The sequence below is a fragment of the Hoplias malabaricus genome, chromosome 3, assembly GCF_029633855.1.
Source record: "Hoplias malabaricus isolate fHopMal1 chromosome 3, fHopMal1.hap1, whole genome shotgun sequence".
Taxonomy (NCBI): domain Eukaryota; kingdom Metazoa; phylum Chordata; class Actinopteri; order Characiformes; family Erythrinidae; genus Hoplias; species Hoplias malabaricus.
The window spans coordinates 41,879,223-41,903,726 of record NC_089802.1 but is presented as its reverse complement, the minus strand read 5'-3'; the positions used below and the strand labels follow the sequence as shown (position 1 = coordinate 41,903,726).

Sequence of the window (24,504 nt, the reverse complement as noted above, 5' to 3'; positions counted from 1 at the left end):
TCATAATCTACAGCAGGCCATCACACACACACACACACACACCTATAAACCCATTCTACCACTTTATGAATGGTTTTGAGAACAGTGATAGTGTGGGCCATTACATAACATCACATCGCTGGTTACGTATGTAACCGTGGTTATGTGAATAGTGGATGACCACCAGGGCAGTGTCAAAAGTGGATGTATCCCTGCAGTGCCCCACCCTACCGAGAGCGTATGCCAACGAAGTCACTCACATGACACAGAATGAGAATTCCACGCAGTATATAACTGATCGGATCACACTGTACTGCCTCAGGGACCTGGATCTTCTCGCCTCTCCGAGTGACCAGGGACCTAACGAGGAGGATTATTGACAGTCTGCGGCATGGGATAGAACTGCTGTAGACAGCCCCACTGCAGCTGCAATGTTCACACTGTAAAATTGGGAGAAGGTGCATGGTGAGGACCTGCAAAACATAAGATATGTGTAAATGTGTGTTTCACTGGATTAAATGCTGAGAACAAATTCCTGTGTGCAAATACAGGGCCCAATAAAAGTGATTCTAATTTTAATTGAAATTCAGATGATTAAGCAGTGATTGAAAGGATGTAGTTTGAATGTGTTAAATTAACATGACACAAGCTAGTTTGTGAAAAAGCTGTATTGCATTATATTATTTCTAACCTTTTTTTGGTTTTTCATTTACAAAAATATTTCAGGAAAAACTCTTCACAGAATTCCCCAGTCCTCGGGAAACAGGTTTGGAAGCGATTCAGATCACAACCGATAAATGTAGAAAGACAGGTGAGATTCCAGTGCAGAGACTTGCCCAATCTCTCTCTCTCTCTCTCTCTCTCTCTGTGTGTGTGTGTGTGTGTGTGTGAATGAATATATCATACCAAATCCTGTTCGCCCACTCATGTTTCTGTGGCAGCAAATATGTAGATGTTGAAATAACGTACCGACTGCCGTCTAAGGTTGAAAATTGCAGTTGAAACGACTATCAGAGTTAAAGTTGTCAAACGACTGTAAAGTACTTTTGGACGTCCATTGACGCTATTAATAAGTCACAAATGAACTGACTTGTAAAGATTGATTTTTTACGTCCACTGACTATATTTAGACCTATTTTGATCTTCCAGGGACGGTCCTTGTTTACTGGGTCCCAGCTGTGAATCATTACATTTTAAGGAGGAGACATGTTTAAAGGCTAAGGATAAGGCTTCAGTTAAACACATGAAATGGTAAATCTCCACAAAATGAATTGAATTCGGTTATGTCCCCACTAGTAACAGATACAAGTGTGTGTGTGTGTGTGTGTGTGAGTGAGAGTGAGAGAGAGAGAGAGAGAGAGAGAGAGAGAGAGAGAGAGAGAGAGAGAGAGAAGCGGGTAACAGGCTGCGATAAACTCGGGAAACTCGTGAAGAAGCGGAGCGGAATTCAGTGAAGTTCACTCTCTACCTCTCAGTTCGGTGTGTGTGTGTGCCTCTGGGTGGGGAATGTCCATGCAGGCTGATAAAGGTGAGTAGTTTAAAGTGGTATGGCTGCTGAAGTGACTCTACTGTGTGTGTGTCGTGGGGTGTAACATTTTTCCAGTGCTTTATTTAGCGCCCAGTGTTTAGTGCACGGACAGTGAAATGTAGTGGTGTGCCGTTCATAAAGGAGTCAATTCTTTGAATCAGATCTTGTTTTGGAGTCGACTCCTGTTAAAGTACTAATCTAAAAGTGTAGCTTGACATTTGGCAGAGCAATAGTCTTGTTGTTAGATCAGGGTTGCACTGTTCTAGTTTTGGGGGGTTGATGTTCAAAAGAGTTTGAGGATTCATCTGCAGAAACACAAATGATTCATTAAACTCCTCTGTTAATTGCTAGTTGTAGCGAGTGTGTTTGAAGTGGAACTACAGATTGGGCTAGAGATTGGTCTTTAAAAGAATGATATGTAAGGTTTTTGCTTTACAGTTACAGCTACGACATCATTGTGATGCTTCTCTGAGTTGTAATAGTGAGAACAGAGCCTCTGTCATTGCTAATCTGGCCTCAGCACTGCAGAAATTATATTGTGTAGCTTTGGTTGATTTTAGAACAGTGCTGTAAAAATAAATTTCACTCTGCAACTGGAGGGTGTGCCCAGGAGCTAATACCAAATCTTACCCAGTGTTCCTTTAAGCTTCTTTTCACTATTCTTTTAATAATAATAAAAAAAATAACTCTGATGATATTTCTTCACCATTTAATAGCTATTTGGTCACACTGGATAGTCTTTGGGTGTGCTTGTACACATTAATTCATTTCCCTGTAAATGGGAAAACAAAGTGGCTGCTCCGTCATGACTCTCTGTGGTTTGCAGTCTGAACTACAATGAACAGTATGTGAAGGTTTTTGGACAGGAATGAAAAACCTTAGAACTTTAAAAAGCATTAAAAGTGATGAGAACACTGATCTGTTCCTAAAATATGACTGTTGTTTGTACGTAAGTGTAATGTGGCTGTACGTTTTTATTCACCATTTGAATTACCACAGATATTAATTTGTTACTCGAGTTGTTTAGTTTTATAACACTATCGGTCTCTGTTTACTTTCATGTCATTGGCGCCAGTTCCATCTACAACAAAAATCAGTCAATATTACCCAACTATGGAGCAGAAATACAGCAATATATTCATCTAGAGTCAAGCTTTGAAGGTCTTTTAATTGCCAACATTCTTTTTTTCTGCTGTGAGACGAGAAAGAAATAGTAAAGCCTAGCATAAAGGGTAGGTGGATTGGCGACTCAAAAGTGTCCGTAAGTGTGAGTGAATGTGTGAGTGTGTGTCATCCTGTGAAGGACTGGGGTCCCCGCCTATCCTGCCAGGGATTCCTGGTAGGCTCCAGACCTGCCGAGACCCTGAACTGGATAAGGGTTACAGATAATGAATGGATTAATGAATAATGGGACTCAATCCTGAGTGACTGTGAGTCCTGAGTGACTGTGAGTCCTGAGTGAATGCGAGTCCTGAGTGAATGCAAGTCCTGAGTAACTGAGTCCTGAGTGAATGCGAGTCCTGAGTGAATGTGAGTCCTGAGTAACTGAGTCCTGAGTGAATGCGAGTCCTGAGTGAATGCGAGTCCTGAGTGAATGTGGGTCCTGGGTGAATGTGGGTCCTGAGTAACTGTAAGTCCTGATTAAATGTGGGTCCTGAGTAACTGTGAGTCCTGAGTAACTGTGAGTCCTGAGTGAATGCGAGTCCTGAGTGAATGCGAGTCCTGAGTGAATGTGGGTCCTGGGTGAATGTGGGTCCTGAGTAACTGTAAGTCCTGATTAAATGTGGGTCCTGAGTAACTGTGAGTCCTGAGTAACTGTGAGTCCTGAGTGAATGTGAGTCCTGAGTGAATGCGAGTCCTGGGTGAATGTGAGTTCTGAGTGACTGTGAGTCCTGAGTGAATGTGAGTCCTGAGTGAATGTGGGTCCTGAGTAACTGTGAGTCCTGAGTGAATGCGAGTCCTGAGTGAATGCGAGTCCTGAGTGACTGTGAGTCCTGAGTGAATGCGAGTTCTGAGTGAATGTGAGTCCTGAGTGAATGTGAGTCCTGAGTGAATGCGAGTTCTGAGTGAATGCGAGTCCTGAGTAACTGTGAGTCCTGAGTGAATGTGAGTCCTGAGTGAATGCGAGTCCTGAGTAACTGTGAGTCCTGAGTGAATGTGAGTCCTGAGTGAATGTGGGTCCTGAGTAACTGTGAGTCCTGAGTGAATGCGAGTCCTGAGTGACTGTGAGTCCTGAGTGAATGTGAGTCCTGAGTGACTGTGAGTCCTGAGTGAATGCGAGTCCTGAGTGAATGCGAGTCCTGAGTGACTGTGAGTCCTGAGTGAATGCGAGTCCTGAGTGACTGTGAGTCCTGAGTGAATGTGAGTCCTGAGTGAATGTGAGTCCTGAGTGAATGTGGGTCCTGAGTAACTGTGAGTCCTGAGTGAATGCGAGTCCTGAGTGAATGCGAGTCCTGAGTGAATGTGGGTCCTGAGTGACTGTGAGTCCTGAGTGAAAGTGAGTCCTGAGTGACTGTGAGTCCTGAGTGACTGTGAGTCCTGAGTGAATGCGAGTCCTGAGTGAATGTGAGTCCTGAGTGACTGTGAGTCCTGAGTGACTGTGTGTCCTGAGTGAATGTGAGTCCTGAGTGACTGTGAGTCCTGAGTGACTGTGTGTCCTGAGTGAATGTGGGCCCTGAGTAACTGTGAGTCCTGAGTGAATGTGGGTCCTGAGTAACTGTGAGTTCTGAGTGACTGTGAGTCCTGAGTGAATGTGAGTCCTGAGTGAATGTGAGTTCTGAGTGACTGTGAGTCCTGAGTGAATGTGAGTCCTGAGTGAATGTGGGTCCTGAGTAACTGTGAGTTCTGAGTGAATGCGAGTCCTGAGTGAATGTGAGTTCTGAGTGACTGTGAGTCCTGAGTGAATGCGAGTCCTGAGTGAATGCGAGTCCTGAGTGAATGTGAGTCCTGAGTAACTGCGAGTCCTGAGTGAATGTGAGTCCTGAGTGACTGTGAGTCCTGAGTGAATGTGGGTCCTGAGTAACTGTGAGTCCTGATTGAATGTGGGTCCTGAGTAACTGTGAGTCCTCAGTAACTGTGAGTCCTGAGTGAATGCGAGTCCTGAGTGAATGTGAGTTCTGAGTGACTGTGAGTCCTGAGTGAATGTGAGTCCTGAGTGAATGTGGGTCCTGAGTAACTGTGAGTCCTGATTGAATGTGGGTCCTGAGTAACTGTGAGTCCTCAGTAACTGTGAGTCCTGAGTGAATGCGAGTCCTGAGTGAATGTGAGTTCTGAGTGACTGTGAGTCCTGAGTGAATGTGAGTCCTGAGTGAATGTGAGTTCTGAGTGACTGTGAGTCCTGAGTGAATGTGAGTTCTGAGTGAATGTGAGTTCTGAGTGAATGTGAGTTCTGAGTGAATGTGAGTCCTGAGTGAATGTGAGTCCTGAGTGAATGTGAGTCCTGAGTGAATGTGAGTCCTGAGTGAATGCGAGTCCTGAGTGAATGTGAGTTCTGAGTGACTGTGAGTCCTAAGTGAATGTGAGTCCTGAGTGAATGTGAGTCCTGAGTGACTGTGAGTCCTGAGTGAATGTGGGTTCTGAGTGAATGTGAGTCCTGAGTGAATGTGGGTCCTGAGTGAATGTGGGTTCTGAGTAACTGAGTCCTGAGTGAATGCGAGTTCTGAGTGACTGTGAGTCCTGAGTGAATGTGGGTTCTGAGTGAATGTGAGTCCTGAGTGACTGTGAGTCCTGAGTGAATGTGGGTTCTGAGTGAATGTGAGTCCTGAGTGAATGTGGGTCCTGAGTGAATGTGAGTCCTGAGTGAATGTGAGTCCTGAGTGACTGTGAGTCCTGAGTGACTGTGAGTCCTGAGTGAATGCGAGTCCTGAGTGAATGTGGGTCCTGAGTGAATGTGGGTTCTGAGTGAATGTGGGTTCTGAGTAACTGAGTCCTGAGTGAATGCGAGTTCTGAGTGACTGTGAGTCCTGAGTGAATGTGGGTTCTGAGTGAATGTGAGTCCTGAGTGACTGTGAGTCCTGAGTGAATGTGGGTTCTGAGTGAATGTGAGTCCTGAGTGAATGTGGGTCCTGAGTGAATGTGGGTTCTGAGTAACTGAGTCCTGAGTGAATGCGAGTCCTGAGTGAATGTGGGTCCTGGGTGAATGTGGGTCCTGAGTAACTGTAAGTCCTGATTAAATGTGGGTCCTGAGTAACTGTGAGTCCTGAGTAACTGTGAGTCCTGAGTGAATGCGAGTCCTGAGTGAATGCGAGTCCTGAGTGAATGTGGGTCCTGGGTGAATGTGGGTCCTGAGTAACTGTAAGTCCTGATTAAATGTGGGTCCTGAGTAACTGTGAGTCCTGAGTAACTGTGAGTCCTGAGTGAATGTGAGTCCTGAGTGAATGCGAGTCCTGGGTGAATGTGAGTTCTGAGTGACTGTGAGTCCTGAGTGAATGTGAGTCCTGAGTGAATGTGGGTCCTGAGTAACTGTGAGTCCTGAGTGAATGCGAGTCCTGAGTGACTGTGAGTCCTGAGTGAATGCGAGTTCTGAGTGAATGTGAGTCCTGAGTGAATGTGAGTCCTGAGTGAATGCGAGTTCTGAGTGAATGCGAGTCCTGAGTAACTGTGAGTCCTGAGTGAATGTGAGTCCTGAGTGAATGCGAGTCCTGAGTAACTGTGAGTCCTGAGTGAATGTGAGTCCTGAGTGAATGTGGGTCCTGAGTAACTGTGAGTCCTGAGTGAATGCGAGTCCTGAGTGACTGTGAGTCCTGAGTGAATGTGAGTCCTGAGTGACTGTGAGTCCTGAGTGAATGCGAGTCCTGAGTGAATGCGAGTCCTGAGTGACTGTGAGTCCTGAGTGAATGCGAGTCCTGAGTGACTGTGAGTCCTGAGTGAATGTGAGTCCTGAGTGAATGTGAGTCCTGAGTGAATGTGGGTCCTGAGTAACTGTGAGTCCTGAGTGAATGCGAGTCCTGAGTGAATGCGAGTCCTGAGTGAATGTGGGTCCTGAGTGACTGTGAGTCCTGAGTGAAAGTGAGTCCTGAGTGACTGTGAGTCCTGAGTGACTGTGAGTCCTGAGTGAATGCGAGTCCTGAGTGAATGTGAGTCCTGAGTGACTGTGAGTCCTGAGTGACTGTGTGTCCTGAGTGAATGTGAGTCCTGAGTGACTGTGAGTCCTGAGTGACTGTGTGTCCTGAGTGAATGTGGGCCCTGAGTAACTGTGAGTCCTGAGTGAATGTGGGTCCTGAGTAACTGTGAGTTCTGAGTGACTGTGAGTCCTGAGTGAATGTGAGTCCTGAGTGAATGTGAGTTCTGAGTGACTGTGAGTCCTGAGTGAATGTGAGTCCTGAGTGAATGTGGGTCCTGAGTAACTGTGAGTTCTGAGTGAATGCGAGTCCTGAGTGAATGTGAGTTCTGAGTGACTGTGAGTCCTGAGTGAATGCGAGTCCTGAGTGAATGCGAGTCCTGAGTGAATGTGAGTCCTGAGTAACTGCGAGTCCTGAGTGAATGTGAGTCCTGAGTGACTGTGAGTCCTGAGTGAATGTGGGTCCTGAGTAACTGTGAGTCCTGATTGAATGTGGGTCCTGAGTAACTGTGAGTCCTCAGTAACTGTGAGTCCTGAGTGAATGCGAGTCCTGAGTGAATGTGAGTTCTGAGTGACTGTGAGTCCTGAGTGAATGTGAGTCCTGAGTGAATGTGGGTCCTGAGTAACTGTGAGTCCTGATTGAATGTGGGTCCTGAGTAACTGTGAGTCCTCAGTAACTGTGAGTCCTGAGTGAATGCGAGTCCTGAGTGAATGTGAGTTCTGAGTGACTGTGAGTCCTGAGTGAATGTGAGTCCTGAGTGAATGTGAGTTCTGAGTGACTGTGAGTCTTGAGTGAATGTGAGTTCTGAGTGAATGTGAGTTCTGAGTGAATGTGAGTTCTGAGTGACTGTGAGTCCTGAGTGAATGTGAGTCCTGAGTGAATGTGAGTCCTGAGTGAATGTGAGTCCTGAGTGAATGCGAGTCCTGAGTGAATGTGAGTTCTGAGTGACTGTGAGTCCTAAGTGAATGTGAGTCCTGAGTGAATGTGAGTCCTGAGTGACTGTGAGTCCTGAGTGAATGTGGGTTCTGAGTGAATGTGAGTCCTGAGTGAATGTGGGTCCTGAGTGAATGTGGGTTCTGAGTAACTGAGTCCTGAGTGAATGCGAGTTCTGAGTGACTGTGAGTCCTGAGTGAATGTGGGTTCTGAGTGAATGTGAGTCCTGAGTGACTGTGAGTCCTGAGTGAATGTGGGTTCTGAGTGAATGTGAGTCCTGAGTGAATGTGGGTCCTGAGTGAATGTGAGTCCTGAGTGAATGTGAGTCCTGAGTGACTGTGAGTCCTGAGTGACTGTGAGTCCTGAGTGAATGCGAGTCCTGAGTGAATGTGGGTCCTGAGTGAATGTGGGTTCTGAGTGAATGTGGGTTCTGAGTAACTGAGTCCTGAGTGAATGCGAGTTCTGAGTGAATGTGGGTTCTGAGTAACTGAGTCCTGAGTGAATGCGAGTTCTGAGTGACTGTGAGTCCTGAGTGAATGTGGGTTCTGAGTGAATGTGAGTCCTGAGTGACTGTGAGTCCTGAGTGAATGTGGGTTCTGAGTGAATGTGAGTCCTGAGTGAATGTGGGTCCTGAGTGAATGTGGGTTCTGAGTAACTGAGTCCTGAGTGAATGCGAGTTCTGAGTGACTGTGAGTCCTGAGTGAATGTGAGTCCTGAGTGAATGTGGGTTCTGAGTGAATGTGAGTCCTGAGTGAATGTGGGTCCTGAGTGAATGTGAGTCCTGAGTGACTGTGAGTCCTGAGTGAATGTGAGTCCTGAGTGAATGTGAGTCCTGAGTGAATGCGAGTTCTGAGTGACTGTGAGTCCTGAGTGAATGCGAGTCCTGAGTGAATGTGAGTCCTGAGTGAATGTGAGTCCTGAGTGAATGTGAGTCCTGAGTGACTGTGAGTCCTGAGTGAATGTGAGTCCTGAGTGAATGTGAGTCCTGAGTGAATGCGAGTCCTGAGTGACTGTGAGTCCTGAGTGAATGTGAGTCCTGAGTGACTGTGGGTCCTGAGTGACTGTGAGTCCTGAGTGAATGTGAGTCCTGAGTAACTGTGAGTCCTGAGTAACTGTGAGTCCTGAGTGAATGTGAGTCCTGAGTGAATGTGAGTCCTGAGTGAATGTGAGTCCTGAGTGAATGTGAGTCCTGAGTGAATGTGAGTCCTGAGTGACTGTGAGTCCTGAGTGAATGTGAGTCCTGAGTGACTGTGAGTCCTGAGTGAATGTGAGTCCTGAGTGACTGTGAGTCCTGAGTGAATGCGAGTCCTGAGTGACTGTGAGTCCTGAGTGAATGTGAGTCCTGAGTGACTGTGGGTCCTGAGTGACTGTGAGTCCTGAGTGAATGTGAGTCCTGAGTAACTGTGAGTCCTGAGTAACTGTGAGTCCTGAGTGAATGTGGGTCCTGAGTGAATGCGAGTCCTGAGATGTAAATGTTTAACTAATACCAGTCTTTGCCTTCATATTCTTTTTTCGAACTATAGTTTCAGACACTCCTCTGGAGTTTATAGTTGAATACCTGCAGAAGGCCAAAGAAATCGCAGACAGTAATGACAGTGTTCCTGTGGAGTTACGCACTAATCTTCAGAAGGCTCTGGACATCGCCAGCGGACTGGACTTGTATTTAGAGCGAGTGAGCAGTCCAGAGAGTGAACCATTAGCTGAGCTATACAAGTAAGTACATGTCACAGCTTCTGTTTTAGAGATCCCACACACCACAAGGTACTACCATAATGGATAACAAGCATGCACTAACGCAGGGGTGCACAATTCCAATACTTGAGGGCTGGTATCCAGCAAAGTTTGCTGATTCCTCTGCTCAAACACACCTGATTCAACTCATCTGTGTATCACCAGGTTTAGGGGGTGTGTTCTAGCAGAGGAATCACCAAACTTTGCTGGGTACCGGCCCCTTCAGGACTGGTGTTGTGCACCCTGCACTAAGGAGTGACATAGGGCTTACTATTAATAGACAGGGTGGGTAGGAGGAATATAAACAGATGATACATGTTCTAAGATCATCTTTAGGATACATCTTTTCTTATTTTCTTACTTCTATCAGGAAAACTATTTCCCATGACTGGAATAAAGTGTATGAAGATGGGAAAACCAAGTTCAGGCTTCCCAAAGAGTGCATTACTGGACACGTTGAAGGTAATAATTGATAGTTATAACTATAGGTATAAATGTTATTTTATATATTCAGATGTGAGTTAATTTTGTGTGGCTTTGTAGGACAGTTTTTGAAGATGCTGGTCCACATCAGTAAGGCCAGAAAAGTCCTGGAGATTGGCATGTTCACAGGTTACGGAGCTCTGTCCATGGCTGAGGCTTTACCCGAGGACGGTCAGCTTGTGGCCTGTGAGATTGAGCCGTATCTGAAGGACTTTGTCCAGCCCATATTCGACAAGTCTCCACACTGCAAGAAAATAACGGTGAAGGTTGGATCAGCTATGGAGTCTTTAAAGGTGAGTCTGTAACGAGGACATTTTCTGCAATTCAGAGTTACCGCAGTGATCCTGAGCTTGGGTTTGGAGCACATACACTAAGCCCAAATGTCGATAGACACACCCTAAAATTAGTGAATTGAGCCACTATAAGATGCACCCATTGGGGACACAGATGTTCAGTCTTAGAGGCACAGCTCTCCTTAGAAGAGCATGAGGTGAGTTTGGACAGTCTGGAGCCCTGGCATTGGGTTGTAGAGCAAGGGAAATGACAATGACCTCAATCCATTCAATACCTACTGATCATCCACCATCAGCACCTGAGCTCACTGATGCTCTTGTAGCTGAATGCCATCGAATCCTGAACCCAGAAAAATTCAAACATTAATTCTAATGCCAAGAAGCGAGAAGGAATTTTCGGATTAGTAGGCGTTCACAAACATCTGGACACACAGCATGGTTCTGTGTTCTGACTCTATACAGATTTTCTAACTGTTTATAGTTCTGTTTTGTAGGACTTTGCCAGTGCAGGTGAGCAGTTTGACCTGGTGTTTATTGATGCAGATAAAAGCAACTACCTCAGCTACTACAAGTTCCTGCTGGACCACAACTTGCTGCGCATGGATGGAGTGCTGTGTGTGGACAACGCTTTGTTTAAAGGCCAAGTTTACCTCCAAGACTCCACTGACCGTAATGGACTGGCCCTGAGAGAGTTCAACCAGCTTGTTTCCAGTGACCCACGGGTAGAGCAGGTCTGTCTTTTACAACCAGCTTGTTTCCAGTGACCCACAGGTAGAGCAGGTCTGTCTTTTAAAGGATAATACTTAATCAACTCAAAATGACAGTGGATTTAAGCTGTTAATATCAAATGTGAAACTTGTGCCCCACTTTTAAGACGTTTTCTGAAATAGCATTACATCACTATGCACCGTCAGGTGGGGAATGTAACCTCAGTAAATAAAGTTCAATAATCCTTCACAAAGGTGATGATTCCACTGAGGGACGGCATCACGATTATCCGAAGAGTTCCATACTCCCTTCAGACGAATGTACAGGTAATGTTTACCCACAATACCGTTTCCTCCATTAGCAGTTTATTTTAATAACTTATCCATAATCATTCACTTGTGTGTCCACTAGACTCACCATAAAAGCCTCTGTAAACTGAGCAGCTGTAGGACTGTACCCATGTAGATGCTGAACTTGATCTGATCTCATAATCTTTGTGACAGGACACAGTGGTGTATGATGAAGTTTTCCGGGGAGTCCAGGGGAAGCGGATTTTGTCCCGGATGAGTTTGGATGGGAGAGTGGCGTACGTGACAGGCGCCGGACAGGGGATCGGCCGAGCATTTGCTCACGCTCTCGGCGAGGCAGGAGCCAGAGTGGCTATTGTAGACCTGGACAGAGCCAAGGCAGAGACAGTAGCCCAGGAACTCACCCTGAAAGGTATGTGTTAATTTGTGTTAATCTGTAGCAGTGTCAGTATACCAACACAGATACTTATAGAAGTATTTTTTTTATATCAGTAGAGGGCAGGCACCGCAGAACAGGTGTAATGTGGCGGTGGATCATTCTCGGCGCTGCAGTGACACTGACGTGGTGGTGGTGTGTTAGTGTGTGTTGTGCTGGTAGGAGATGATCAGGCACAGCAGTGCCTCTGGAGTTTTTAAATGCCTCAGTGTCACTTCTGGACTGACCACTGGTCCACCAACTAAAAATATCCAGCCAACAGTGGGCGCAGGGTTTAAAGCTCCTGCAGCCCTGCTGTGTCTGATCCACTTGTACCAGCACAACACACACTAACACAACGCTACCACATAAATGTCACAGAGAATAATCCATCAACCAAATTATACCTGCTGTGTGTTGGTTCTGTGAGGGTCCTGACCATGGAAAAACAGGATGAAAGTATGCAGTATAAGTATGCAGAGCCACAGATTGACTACAGTCTGTAATTGTATAATTACAAATTGCACATGTATTGTGAGTGGAGCAGATAAAATGGACAATGAGTGTAGAAATAAGTGGCCCAATTTTATATTTTGACTGATTTGTGTGTGTAATGGTCATAAAAAATTCTATATATTTATTTCCTAATAATGCAGTAATATATATATATATATTTATTAGGTTTATCTCAGCATTAAAGCAAAACATTTGATGTATTAGCTTTATAAGTTAGCGTTACTAAGCAGACATCTGGTTCCATTTACCTCCACTGTGAACAAGCTTTTAAATTATTTTTTATAGAACCAAACAGTCAACACTGAGCAACGCTTCATAATTTTGCTCACATTTTAAAAACGGTTCCCTGGAAAATAAATGGTTTGCTTCATTTCCTAGTTTTTCCAGCAGATGGAGCCCTCTAATCAGAGAACAGAAGCTCATCCTCGTTTTTCTGGTGCTATTTTCACACTTAGTTTCATTACACAAAGTACTCAAGGTTCATTTTATGTTTGTTGAAGTCATAAATAGATAAAGGCATGAGATAAAAGTCTGAAAACCTAAATGACTAGATTTATATACAACAGAAAGTATATAAAGTGTCGTTAGTGATAATGCAGAATGAAACAGAGATCAGTGGTTGTGCATTTGAGTTTACTTCCATTCATCCTCTGTAACTGCTTCATTCTGTCATTGGCACACAGGCAGGAACAAACAAAGGATGGGGCACCACACACACATATATTCACTCACTCACATGTGGACAGTTTCACACACTCACCAAGTCACACACACACACACACTTAGTCCACCTACTATCAAGTTTGTGTGATTGTGAGTGTGTGAGTGACTGAGTGAATGTATAATGCCCAGCGATGAACTGACCCTTGTCAAAGGTGATTCCAGGTAGTCTCTGAACCCACCGTGACCCTGATCACGATGAAGCAATTACGTAAAATGAATGAATGACTGCGTACACCCTGTCCAGAATCCAGGCCATTCTTTATATAATACTGTTATGAAAATGTACAAATATGTATTTCCTCAAATATTATTTACTTTTATTTACACTCTCATAGCTGGAAAACAAAAACAAACCTGTACAGAATGGTCTTCCAGCCGTGTATTACAGTCACTGTTATTATGTGGTTTCATCGTCCCAACCACAGGGATTTCCAGTATGGCAGTGGTTGCAGACATCAGTAAAGTGGAGGATGTGGAAAAGATGATAGACAGCATCATCTCTAAATGGGGTGCGGTTCATATCGCCTGCAACAATGCAGGAATCAACATGAACTCAGCGAGCGAAGACACCAGCCTGGACGAATGGGACAGAACTTTCAATGTCAATCTCCGGGGGACGTTCCTGTGTTGCCAGGTATTTCTCTCCAAATCACCATTCCTCACTCTAGTCCTGCAGGTTAGAGCAGCTCCTAAAGAACAGGGGCATTATGTAAGTCGTTGCACAACCACTTCTTTTATAACAGCTATAGAACTCTATTCACTCCCTCTAATCACCCCCAACAACAGCTGAACATATTGCGAACAGGTCCACGTCCTTGATCGAGGAATAGAAAAGTGAACTAAATAATATGTAATGCCTTGAGATGATTCACAGCGAAGCTTCACAAGGAATCAATACTTCCTTACAATCAAATGCTGCTCTCCTGCTCGAGCTGGTAATGCTTTATTCTGAAAGCGCAATCATATCACAGCGTAAAAATGTATGTTCAATAGTTTGTAGACACTACTTATAATCAGTGAACACTTCGTTTTTTGAAGGAGCTCCATCCAATATCTTTGGGATGGGTTTTGGGATGTGACTTGTTTTAGTGCTGTCAGAATGAATGCATTAACACGTTCATTCATTATCTTTAAGCTCTTAAGCTACTAAGTTCAGGGTCGCGGTGGGTCCAGAGCCTACCTGGAATCATTGGGCGCAAGGCAGGAACACACCCTGGAGGGGGCGCTAGTCCTTCACAGGGCAACACACACACTCACACACCTACACACCTACTTTTGAGTCACCAAACCACCTACCAACATGTATTTTTGGACCGTGGGAGCATGTGGGTATCGAATGCATCATTTTTTTAACACTAAATAATTATTTACCAAATTTAGCCACACGTTCCTCTCGTAATTTTTAGAGCCTTGTGTAGTTTTATTTAGCCACAAGGACACTGTCGCTGCTGTTGACTTCAGAAGGTTGATTACATTTTATCTCTGCTAAAATTTGTATTAAATATAACTCACGCTGACCCTCTCTCTCACTCACTCACACACACACACAGACACAACTCCTATTTCATCTCTTTTGAGGCACGAGTTGCACTGTAGCTTTCGTTTTCTACATTAAAACTTCCTGATGTCTGATGGTAAACCTCTCCCTGAAACTTTTACTCAGAGACTCTACTTCAAAAACCATCAAAACAACACTGTGATATTATGCTTTGCTCTGGCCAGTTTGTCGCATTATTCACGATTAATCACAGCAAACTGTGCTATTAATGAGTACATTTTTTAAAAATCGATTGAGAGCCCTATCCCACCCGTAAAGTAAAGCCTTCCTAGACGTGTAGAATTTGTTACTGCAACAAATGAGTGTAAAATCTCTAGGATATTAATAATACCCTTTATTTCAGGATGTCCGCAAACTTTGCCTGTGTAGTCTAAATAGCAGCATAGAGCTGTTTTAATAACATTTTTAGTGTCGTCCATGTCCTGGAGCCTAGAGAAAGGTATGAGTATTTATTTATATTTTTCTTCACATGACAGTAAAATGCAAATCACTCAACGTTTCTGGACGTGTCACAAATGGATCAGGTGTTTTGGAGAAAGGGAAGAGAATATTGTTTGCTGATAACCCCTAGTGTGGGACATTACACAGACAGCTGATAGAGATGTCTTAGAGACTTTTTAAATGAACGCTGACATGTTTTTGACACTTTCTCTGCTCCTCTTTAACATGGAGGATGCATTCCTTCTTATTTTCCCTGTGAATGTTACTGTGTGTCTGATTAGTAAAGGTGTCAATACTGTGGCGTGCCTCTGAAAGCGCATTTGTCTCTTCTCTGCCTCAAATGACTGCCTCAGGCAGCCGGGCGTGTCATGCTGAAGCAAGGCTACGGCAAGATAATCAACACCGCCTCCATGGCCAGTTTAATAGGTGAGTGATGAATTTCTGCTACCGTACCCTCAGATATTACTCGCTCAGAATTTAATACTGCTCTCCCCATGTCTAAGAGTGGGGAAAGGAAAAGGGTTTTAGCTTAGTAACAGAGACAAAGAAATAAAAGTAGAAAAGTTGAGACTGTGTGTGAAATGCAAATAAAAGCAGGAAGCAGTGATTTCCACCCTCATCTGCATCTTTAGATGTAAACTTTGCCAACTGTCCTTTGTGTTTAAATTTCAGAACTAACATACTGTAAAATCGATACAAAATATGTTCCATTACCTTTCATTATTTTAATTATTCAGTATTTTGGCCCTAAAATCAGGAACTTGGGGATACAAACCGATCAACCATCACATGATATGAGTGGATCAGACACAGCAGTGCTACTGGAGTCCACTCTGTGAGACACTCCTCCCTCATTGGTCCACCTTGTAGATGTAAAGTCAGAGACAGTAGGAGACAGTGTGTCGGTCGTTCTCTAGTCCTTCATCAGTGACACAGGACGCTTTTAGCTGGATGTTTTTGGTCGGTGGACTATTCTCAGTCCAGCAGTGACTCTAAAGGGTTTAAAAAATCTAACAGCACTGCTGTGTCTGATCCATACATACCAACACACACTAGAATTAGAATCACTTTATTGGCCACAGAGGAATTTGTTCTAAGCTAATCTGTGCAATGAAACACACATTTACACACACACTAGTGAACACTAGGGGGCAGTGAGCACACATTCCCAGAGCAGCCCTAACCACGGCAGTCAAGTGCCTTGCTCAAGGGCACTTCAGTCATTACCTGCTCAGGGGATCGAACCAGCAACCTTCTGGTTCCAAGCCCAGTTCCCTAACCACCAGGCCACGGCTGCCTAACAGAGCACCACCACATCAGTGTCACTGCACCACTGAGAATGATCCACTACCTGAAATCATACCTGCTCTGTAGGGGTTCAGTCCATTTTTCAGTTCATGTTTAAAAATTATAAAATGTCAAAAATGGAGATACAAGGTTTTTTTTTCAATGCACTATGGAAAAGTGTATCTCCATGTTTAGACTTGTTTGTATGTATGTGCCCGATTGATTGATTGACTGATTGATTTAACTGCCTTTTACAAAGTATTTATCTTAATACACTACACACACTGCCTTCTCCAGTTTAGCTCTAACCCACCGCATCTCATTCATCAAAATGTCTTCTCTGGTGTGAAGAGCAGGTTTTATCTAATCAGCAGTGCTCAAAAAAGCCCTCAGGGCCAACGCCCCCACAGCTGTCCACATTTTTACCCGTCCCTGTGTGTCAGGGTGTGTTGAAGCTAAGCGCAGGCTCCCTGAGGACCCATAAAGACTTGGTAAAGGAACCAAAATCAAGTTTTGTTAAACTTTCGTTAGACGCTAGAATCAAGGTGCATTCCATTATGGGGGCTGCTTCACAAAGCAAGATTTACGAGCAAGATGGATCATTTAAGCCCAGAGTTGAGACCTCTCCAAAAGGCAAGTTCCCCAGCTCTTTTCCAATTGGACATATTTCACTTGAGGCTGAACTGAGAGGTCCTGGTTTGTGAAATACCCCCCCGAGTGGGTGGGGAAGGGAATAAAGTCATAAAATGTACACAGAAATTTACACCTTCCTCTTATGTTAGGGTTTTGAGCGACCCAGTTTTAGGTTTTAAATGCTGACAAATGCTCTATAAATTTGTTTATTGCATCAAGACATTTTGACAAACATTTTTTTTACTAAATTATAAAATGCTCTTGTTAAAATTATGGCTTTTCTGTTGTTAGGGTCAGTTTTGACCCAGGTATAATTTTAAATCAGAAAACAAAAACAAGTGCCAAATCTGGACTCATAAACACACTGTACACCAACAGCCTACAGCTGGCTCCTCCTACAACCACTCGAGCTTCAGTTTGGGGCTTCTATCTTTGTCTGTTTCACAAAACAAGGAAAGACAGACATGTCCAGACATGTAAGGCCCAGTCAGTTTAGAGTTTGTGTTTTGTAGTGTGTACATCTCCAGTTTACAGTCTGCAACAATGAACAATTAAAACCAGTCCTTTCATGGATAAGGAAGAATAACAAGGTCAACAAGAGGTCAGAAACAAATTGGTTGATAATTAACAGTTTTTAGGGTGTCTTATGGCTGATTTAAGACACGGGTCAAAACCGACCCATTAACATAAGAGATGGTAACAGAAAGATAACACAGGAGGATGGTTAAATGTGCACTATGATCTCATGTAAAACACTGCTAAGCATCCCCAAACTTCGTATATTTATCACTAAACACAGACACCTGAACCTCCAGCTTAAAATTTATTCCACAGTTTATTTAGTTTTATTTTGGCTCATGAAGCTGTCGTGTTTTATTTTAACAGGCCGCATATGAGCGATACCCTAAATTCATTGACCCTTTTACTGTTTATACAGCTACAGAGCAGCATCCCTCTTATTGCCCCGTGTAGGACCATTTTTGCATCATAATAAATACGTAGACGCTGTTAGAGTGTTACAGGGCTGTAAACTGCAACCTGTGGTTTAGTGAGTGTAAAGGGACTTCCTGGCGAATCTCACCGGTCCGGCGCCAGAGGCTCGGCCTTTAATGGCGGAAAGATGGATTCGCTTCTGTGCCGCGCTGTGAAAAAAAAAAAAACAGGAGAGAAATAAAAAAAAAAAAAATAAGGCGCTAGTAGTTTGTGACACTGTAACAATTCCTCCAACAGGTCCCATGTGGTGCAACAGCGGCACTCCATCAACAGTGGAGTCAAGTAGCCAATAAACTTGTGTACCATATGGACACTGGGCCCAACTGTGGGGCAATCTGTAGAACAGGAGCATGCTGTTACACCGAGAGAGAGAGAGAGAGAGAGAGAGAGAGAGAGAACAAGGGAGGACAAAAGTGATCAATTACTCACATTACATGCAGTCCTTCAGGAATTTGCTTTATTGGCCTGGACATCTGTTATAATATTGTCATAATGTGTAATCAGATGGGGCCTGTTGTAGCCAAGTTGGGGGAAGAAAATACAGCTATGAAAGTCCAATTAAAATGCACAGTGACAGCGGCTCTGTCCATCTGGTGAACCCAACACTTTGGTTTCTCTCCCTTTCCTTTGTTTTCCCCTCTGCTGCCGGTCTCTGGAGGCTGGGAGTATGTGACCTGGTTACACTGAGAAACAACCAGCCATTCAAATGCCTTCACAACCCCAAATATCATCATCCTGACCCCAGAAAAGAAGGGGCTTCATATGTTTTTTGTTTATGGAAAAAGATACCAGAATACCTGAAAAACAAGTTCATGCTTCAATAACAAACTCCTGATGGACTTTGATTAGAAGCGGATACATAAGACACTGCAAATCATCTTGACCTCTGGAATCTCACCAATGACAGAAGGGGACTAGATGGTGAGCTTTGTTTTCCTGCACTTAAAAGAAGGGCTAAATTGCTGGATAGATGTTCAAAAGGCTTTAAGGTATCTCTCATTCATTCTCTCTCTCTCTCTCTCTCTTGCTCTCCTCAGAAAAAAAGAAGCCTGCTGCTCTTTAAGGGCATCCTCAATGCGGATTTATGTGGGGCATTAAAGGCCGAACTCACAAAGGCTAGCGACGTCTATCAGCGAGGATTAGCACGTGTCAGGCTTTTTCTGAGCGCTGATAAGATGGATTTGGAAATTTCAACAGTTTTTAGCTGTTTTTAACCTGCTCCATGTCAGGCCGCCTGCTCATGCTATCACACTGAATAACAGCCTTTCCCCCTCTCTGTTTGATGCTGAATATACTCTATTTATTTATTCTTCATTTATTATCTTTATTTATTCATAATTATAAAGACTTTATTAATATGTGGGTAGTTATATATCCTGCTTAATTCATTCATTCATTATCTGTAACCGTTATCCAGTTCAGGATCTCGATGAGTCCAGAGCCTACCCGGAACCATTGGGTGCAAGGCAGGAATACACCCTGGAGGGGGCGCCAGTCCTTCACAGGGCAAACAGATTTTAATATTGGGCACCATTTAAACAATTAAAAAAAATAATCATAACAATAGTAATAATGTGTGTAATGCAACCTACAAGAGGTGCCAATTTCTTGTCTTCAGTGACCAATATGCAAGGTGTGTGAGTGTGTGTGTTAAAAGAATGTATTTTTCATTAAAAATTAAATATTAACAGTAAAAAAAAATAAATAAAAATAATATATATATATATATATATATATATATATATATATATATCTTACCTGACAACTTGGCCCCTGGGTCCTGATGTAAGCCCTAAAATAACATTTGAAAGCATTGAACAAGTGTTTTATACCGCTGCCCTTCACATAACTAACTAGAATTCAATAACTGGCTAGGGTTCAAGTCCTAGCTCAGACAGGAACATCCTCACACAGCACTGGCCTGTGTTAATGACATTAAAATTACAATATACAATATACATTTAGAAAACTAAAAGAATGACCTGGATGTCAGAAATGCTTTGTAATCATTATGATTTAAAGAAATGTTCATGTGCAGCTTTGTTGTTTGGAAAGATGTGTTTACGATAATTCGGGAGCAAAAAAAAAAAAAAGCATAGAACAAATGTGGTCCAGAGAGCGTGAGTCCATCTCCACATGGCCAGCGCACAGCTGCGACGTATTTATCATCCCGCTCCCAACCCCGGCAATTTGGCAGTGAGATCACCGGGTGAGGGGGTTAACTACTAAAGTTGTATGTAACTTGGAGCCTCCCTCTCGATGATTAATCGTGCGGCAGAGAGCGAGCCCCCTCTCCTCGCCAGTGCATGCGGCGTCGAGCATCTGCGACGGTCAAGGCAAACAAATGGCATGTTGCCTTTGTTCCTGAAGACGGTGCACAACTGAACGTCCAGAGTAATTAATTTTACATCGCCTCATCTGCGGGGTCCCGAAAGCTAATGAAAGTGTTTTCGAGTAGCGCCTGAGTTCAGGCCCACGCTCTGAGTTATGAGTGGGAATGAAGTAATTGGGCCCAAAATGGATCGCATGTTCAAGGCCCTGAATCGATTTTAATGTGTTTCACGATTAATAAAATAGCAGCTTCTGTAACGGCAGCACATTAGAAGAGAAGTGGTAGGGTTTTATTTGACTGGAAAGGAGATCGTTCTTGTTGTGGTTGGTGTAGCTTTCTAGGCAAAAACTGGGGTTTGAAACTCTGCTCAGGTACCAGCAAACATCATTGGGCAAGTTTCCCAACAGTACATTTGCCTATATCTATAAGACGATCTGCAGAATCTCAGTGGCTTTTCAACTGTATTTAAGACAGGATTAGGACTAGGATTTAGGCTTTGGGTTGGGTTTTGCATTTGATTTGAGGGAGTGTTTATGGTCTTATTATTTATTATTAGAAGGGGAGCATCTACAATTAATATAAGGAGGGGCATCACAAATCCACAAGTCCCATTTGTTCCCATTCTGAGTGAACACTCCATAAACCAGAGGTTTAACTTCTTTGTTACTGATTTTTTTTGTTTTTAATCTTCAGTACCTCATCCTCAAAAACAACTGGCCTACAACACCTCTAAAGCTGGAGTGGTGAAGCTGACTCAAACCTTAGGCACAGAGTGGATTGACCGAGGAGTTCGAGTCAACTGCATCTCGCCGTAAGTTAAATATAAGGTCTTTTCACAACTGACCAAATGTTTTTTTTACATACCCTTAGCAGGGACGTATTCTACCCACAAGGAACAAACTCCACAGCAGCCTTCTCCCTGTGTCTAAACAGCCCTGTTTTTAGCACCTGTTCCTTTAAATGAAAATGAGCTGCTTGCTGTTCACCCCGACCCCGAGCTGAAAGCAGTGAGGAGCTGGGAGGAGAAGTTGTGGTTTTAAGCCATTTTTGCTCTGTTCTCTTTCTTCTCCGTTCTCATTTTTACTCAGTGCTCTTATTTCTCCACACTCATTGTGTCAGTTTTGCTGCATTTAACCTCGTCTTTACGCTGTCACATAAACATGGATCGACTGCTGTACTTAGAGAGACTCAGACAAGGAGGCGGGACAATCCTGGAGTATCTGCTATCTATGTAAGACACAGGACAAAATAACAGAACAACATAAATTTATCATGTCCTCAGATTAAGGCAGATCACAAAAAACTGACTGGGTTGTTTTATTTCACAATTTGTGTTGGTAGAAGCTCCAGATCCTCACATTAATGTGCTGCTGCACACAGTGCATTTTTCTCCTTTAAAATATTCAGTAATTATAAGCGAGTTTAGGATCCTCTCTTTGTAATGAAACATACAGTTGGTAGGTGTCTTTCAAGTACTGACTACATTCACTATTTTAACCAGAGAAGCATGTTTTATGTGATTTATCACAATAACAATAAAATATCGTCCTATCCCTCAAGCACGCTCAAGCTCCATGTTCCACTGAATATGACATTGTTTAAAGCACAGGAGAGAGTCATGAGTATATTGTCAGTGTCTGCGATATAATTATTTAAACTTTCCCCACATTCATGCAGGCTCATGTTTCCTGGCGGTGTTCTGCGCTATATGTAAATGCATAGGAATCATGGAGTGGTGCCAACTTTTCTCATGTTTAACAAGAAAGAGGACTTTCTTTGTATTTCTCTATTGTTGGGCATTAAAGCGAGGTTTTGGTGTTTGGGCCAAATCTTAATTTGTTGTGACAAGGCCAAGAAAAAAAATAAATGTATTATTTTCCACAGAGGCGTACGATTGAGAATGGAGCAGTAATTTGCGCGCGAAACAGTGCGATCTCGCTTAATTGGATGACGTCTAGAGGGATGAATCAAGCAAACAGTTTCTTTAATTGTCATATTCAATTAGGGATTCAAATTAGCCTCCTCAGCAGAAATGTCAGCACAACAATGGCAGCGTTGTTTGTATCTATTTGTCAGCGCTGCTCTTCTGAGGAAAGAGAAGAAAAGACGAGGCGGAAATGTATGTGTGTGTGTGTGTGCTGCTTGAAGCGGAGCATCCCCGAACCCCTGCCATTCCCACAGCAAATCCGCTACACACACACACACACACTTTCCCTATCGCCTCATTTTTATTTATCACAAGCTTGTTTGCTAATTTTAATTTGCAAGGAAGCAATCCCGCCCCTCCCCCCGACACACACAGGGGTCCCTCAATGGGCCTCTGATTCCTGTGAAGTGACAGTGGGTAAATATGCATAAAAAGGATGGGGAGAAGGGGGGGACACAATTAGCACAAGTGAGGTTGACTGCCGCCTGATTTCATTGGCAACTTTAGCCGCCGCGGTGATAAGCTGCATTATCTGGGAAATTGGCTGAGGGAAAACAGCAAGCCCTCTGATTGCCAGGAAGGGTTCTCAGATAAAGCACAGCCAAAGAGAAATATAATTGAGGTTGAAATATGTTAACCAAAGGTGTCACACGCCGCTTCGGAGGCAGTCAATTTACCTCCACGTTGGGTTCGATATCAAGGGAAGGAGGAATGTATTGTTGCCGGCCCGAAACGCCACGCGATTAGCTTTCAGACTGATGGCTTTTAGATGCTGTAGCCATCGTTTTCCATTAGAGGCATCAGGTACAAATGCATTTCTTGCTGTTTGCAGTGAGTTGGCTTTATTTATAAGAAGAGAGAAAGCTCCACCTGCAGTAGAATACTGTTTGCAGAGCTGACTTTGCTGAATGTTACACTGTATCCAAAATATGGAAACAGAGAAGCATGATCTGTCCATGAAATTGGATGCTCTTGAGAAGCCATATATACCCAATGCCAAGGTCACCATACCCAATGCCAAGCACTGACTAGAGAGGTATAAATCCCCCCTCAAAGCTTTGAGCTCAAGAGCAAACCTAGCACCTTTCAGCACCTTTGGGATGATGGAAACCTGAATTCACTTATGCTTTTGTGTTTTCAAATCCTCACAGAGATGCTCCAGGGTAAAATCGTCTTGGCAAAGGGAGACAAACACAGTGTTGAAATCCCATTTCAGATGAAGTGTTGGAAAAAAATGTAAGCTTAGAATTAGGGTTATGGTCTTGGTTACATGGTGTGGTCGGTGGTGAAAACTGATGTTTTATATTTAAGAAAACATGTTTTTGAGCCAGGCAAACATTCAAAAGTGTCTTTTTAAGTTCTATGTATAAGAAATACTACCTAATAAAAGCTGGGACATAAAGAAGCTGGTTTATTTCAGTCTCATTTTAAAGTAACAAAGTAACTAGGCAAGGTTTGGTGTTTATGCTCCTGGGCTCCCTTACAAGGAATGAGGGAAGGGAGCAGTTTCCTACCCTCTTTGACAAGCTCCCTAGTGCAGTTTCTGCGGTGCTGAGTCCAGAGAAGCAATGACAGTGGCTCCTTTCTCCCTAATTCAGCTCAGTGAAGTACATCACTGGGATTTTAAAGCTGTCATTATAAGGTGAAGGTGTATTTCTGGGCACACACTAAGCCTTTTATTGGAATACATCACCCCATGAATGGAGATTCTCCATTGTAAATTCCCAGAGGGTGACAGGGAGGGATGCAGCAGTAGAACACTCGTAGCCTTGATTGCCATCAAACTGAAATTTTCTTCCAGTGACCGCAGTGTCCAAGCAAGACTTACTTTTGTCACTGAGCTCCTTTTCTTCCAGCACTGACGCCCAACGGCACCAGCGTGGGTTAACAATGACTCCGAGTCTGTAAATGGCAGTGGATGTGATTTCCCTGGGGAATCAAAACCAGGACACCTGAAGTGCAAATCACACTCCAGTGGCTGACGGTGCCTCCCGTGTAGAGCCTTAACCTTACTATATGGTCATTAAATGACAAAACATCCCACTTAAAGCCTGACCGCTGCCCTGTTCCTCTCAGCCCCGGACAGTCTGAAGGGTAATTGGTCTTGTTTTTGTGTCTCTGTGACTGAGGCCAGTGACTCTGAGACAGCGCTGTCACTCCTTGCCTCTCATGTCTGATGCATGTGGTTGTTTTTCCTCCCTCCCTCTCTCTCTTTCAGGGGGATAGTTGACACCCCTCTCATCCACTCGGAGAGTCTGGAGCCTCTTCTTCAGCGCTGGCTGTCAGACATCCCCGCCGGACGGCTGGCTCTAGTGACAGACCTGCAAGCAGCAGTGGTCTACTTGGCATCTGAAGCCTCCGACTACATGACAGGGCATAACTTAGTCATAGAGGGTGGGCAAAGTCTGTGGTAGAAAACTTTAACTCTCTCTGACTGAGATCACAACGGGGAAAAAAAAAACAAAGCCTTGTCCTTCTCCACAGAGATGCTCTTTTTGAAAATTTTCCTTAAGGTTATTCAGTATAGCCGTGTTTAGTTTCAATTTTCATGGCATTTGGCAGAGCTTAAGATAATGTTATCTGGTTACTTCTCATTATGTTTGAATCATGTGCCTGTTTAAAGTCATATATGGTTTTATATGATTTTATACGAATA

General features: G+C 43.7%; 1 protein-coding gene across 1 annotated transcript; it reads left to right on the top strand.

The window, feature by feature from the left end:
* The first annotated feature begins 1,367 nt into the window (after window positions 1-1,367).
* On the top strand, window positions 1,368-24,504 carry zgc:113054 (uncharacterized protein LOC541322 homolog). Its single transcript, XM_066666313.1, has 11 exons — window positions 1,368-1,507; window positions 9,024-9,213; window positions 9,602-9,693; window positions 9,775-10,007; window positions 10,502-10,738; window positions 10,970-11,041; window positions 11,219-11,435; window positions 13,103-13,311; window positions 15,030-15,102; window positions 20,615-20,732; window positions 24,067-24,504. The coding sequence occupies exons 1-11, from the start codon at window positions 1,486-1,488 to the stop codon at window positions 24,260-24,262; spliced, it is 1,659 nt and encodes a 552-aa protein (XP_066522410.1). The 5' UTR covers window positions 1,368-1,485; the 3' UTR covers window positions 24,263-24,504.

Excerpts from the sequence above, each read along its gene's own strand:
- zgc:113054 (XM_066666313.1), top strand. The coding sequence starts at position 1,486 with ATGTCCATGCAGGCTGATAAAG. Across the intron at positions 9,214-9,601 it reads CCATTAGCTGAGCTATACAA|GAAAACTATTTCCCATGACT; the intron begins GTAAGTACATGT and ends TACTTCTATCAG. Across the intron at positions 10,008-10,501 it reads CAGCTATGGAGTCTTTAAAG|GACTTTGCCAGTGCAGGTGA; the intron begins GTGAGTCTGTAA and ends TCTGTTTTGTAG.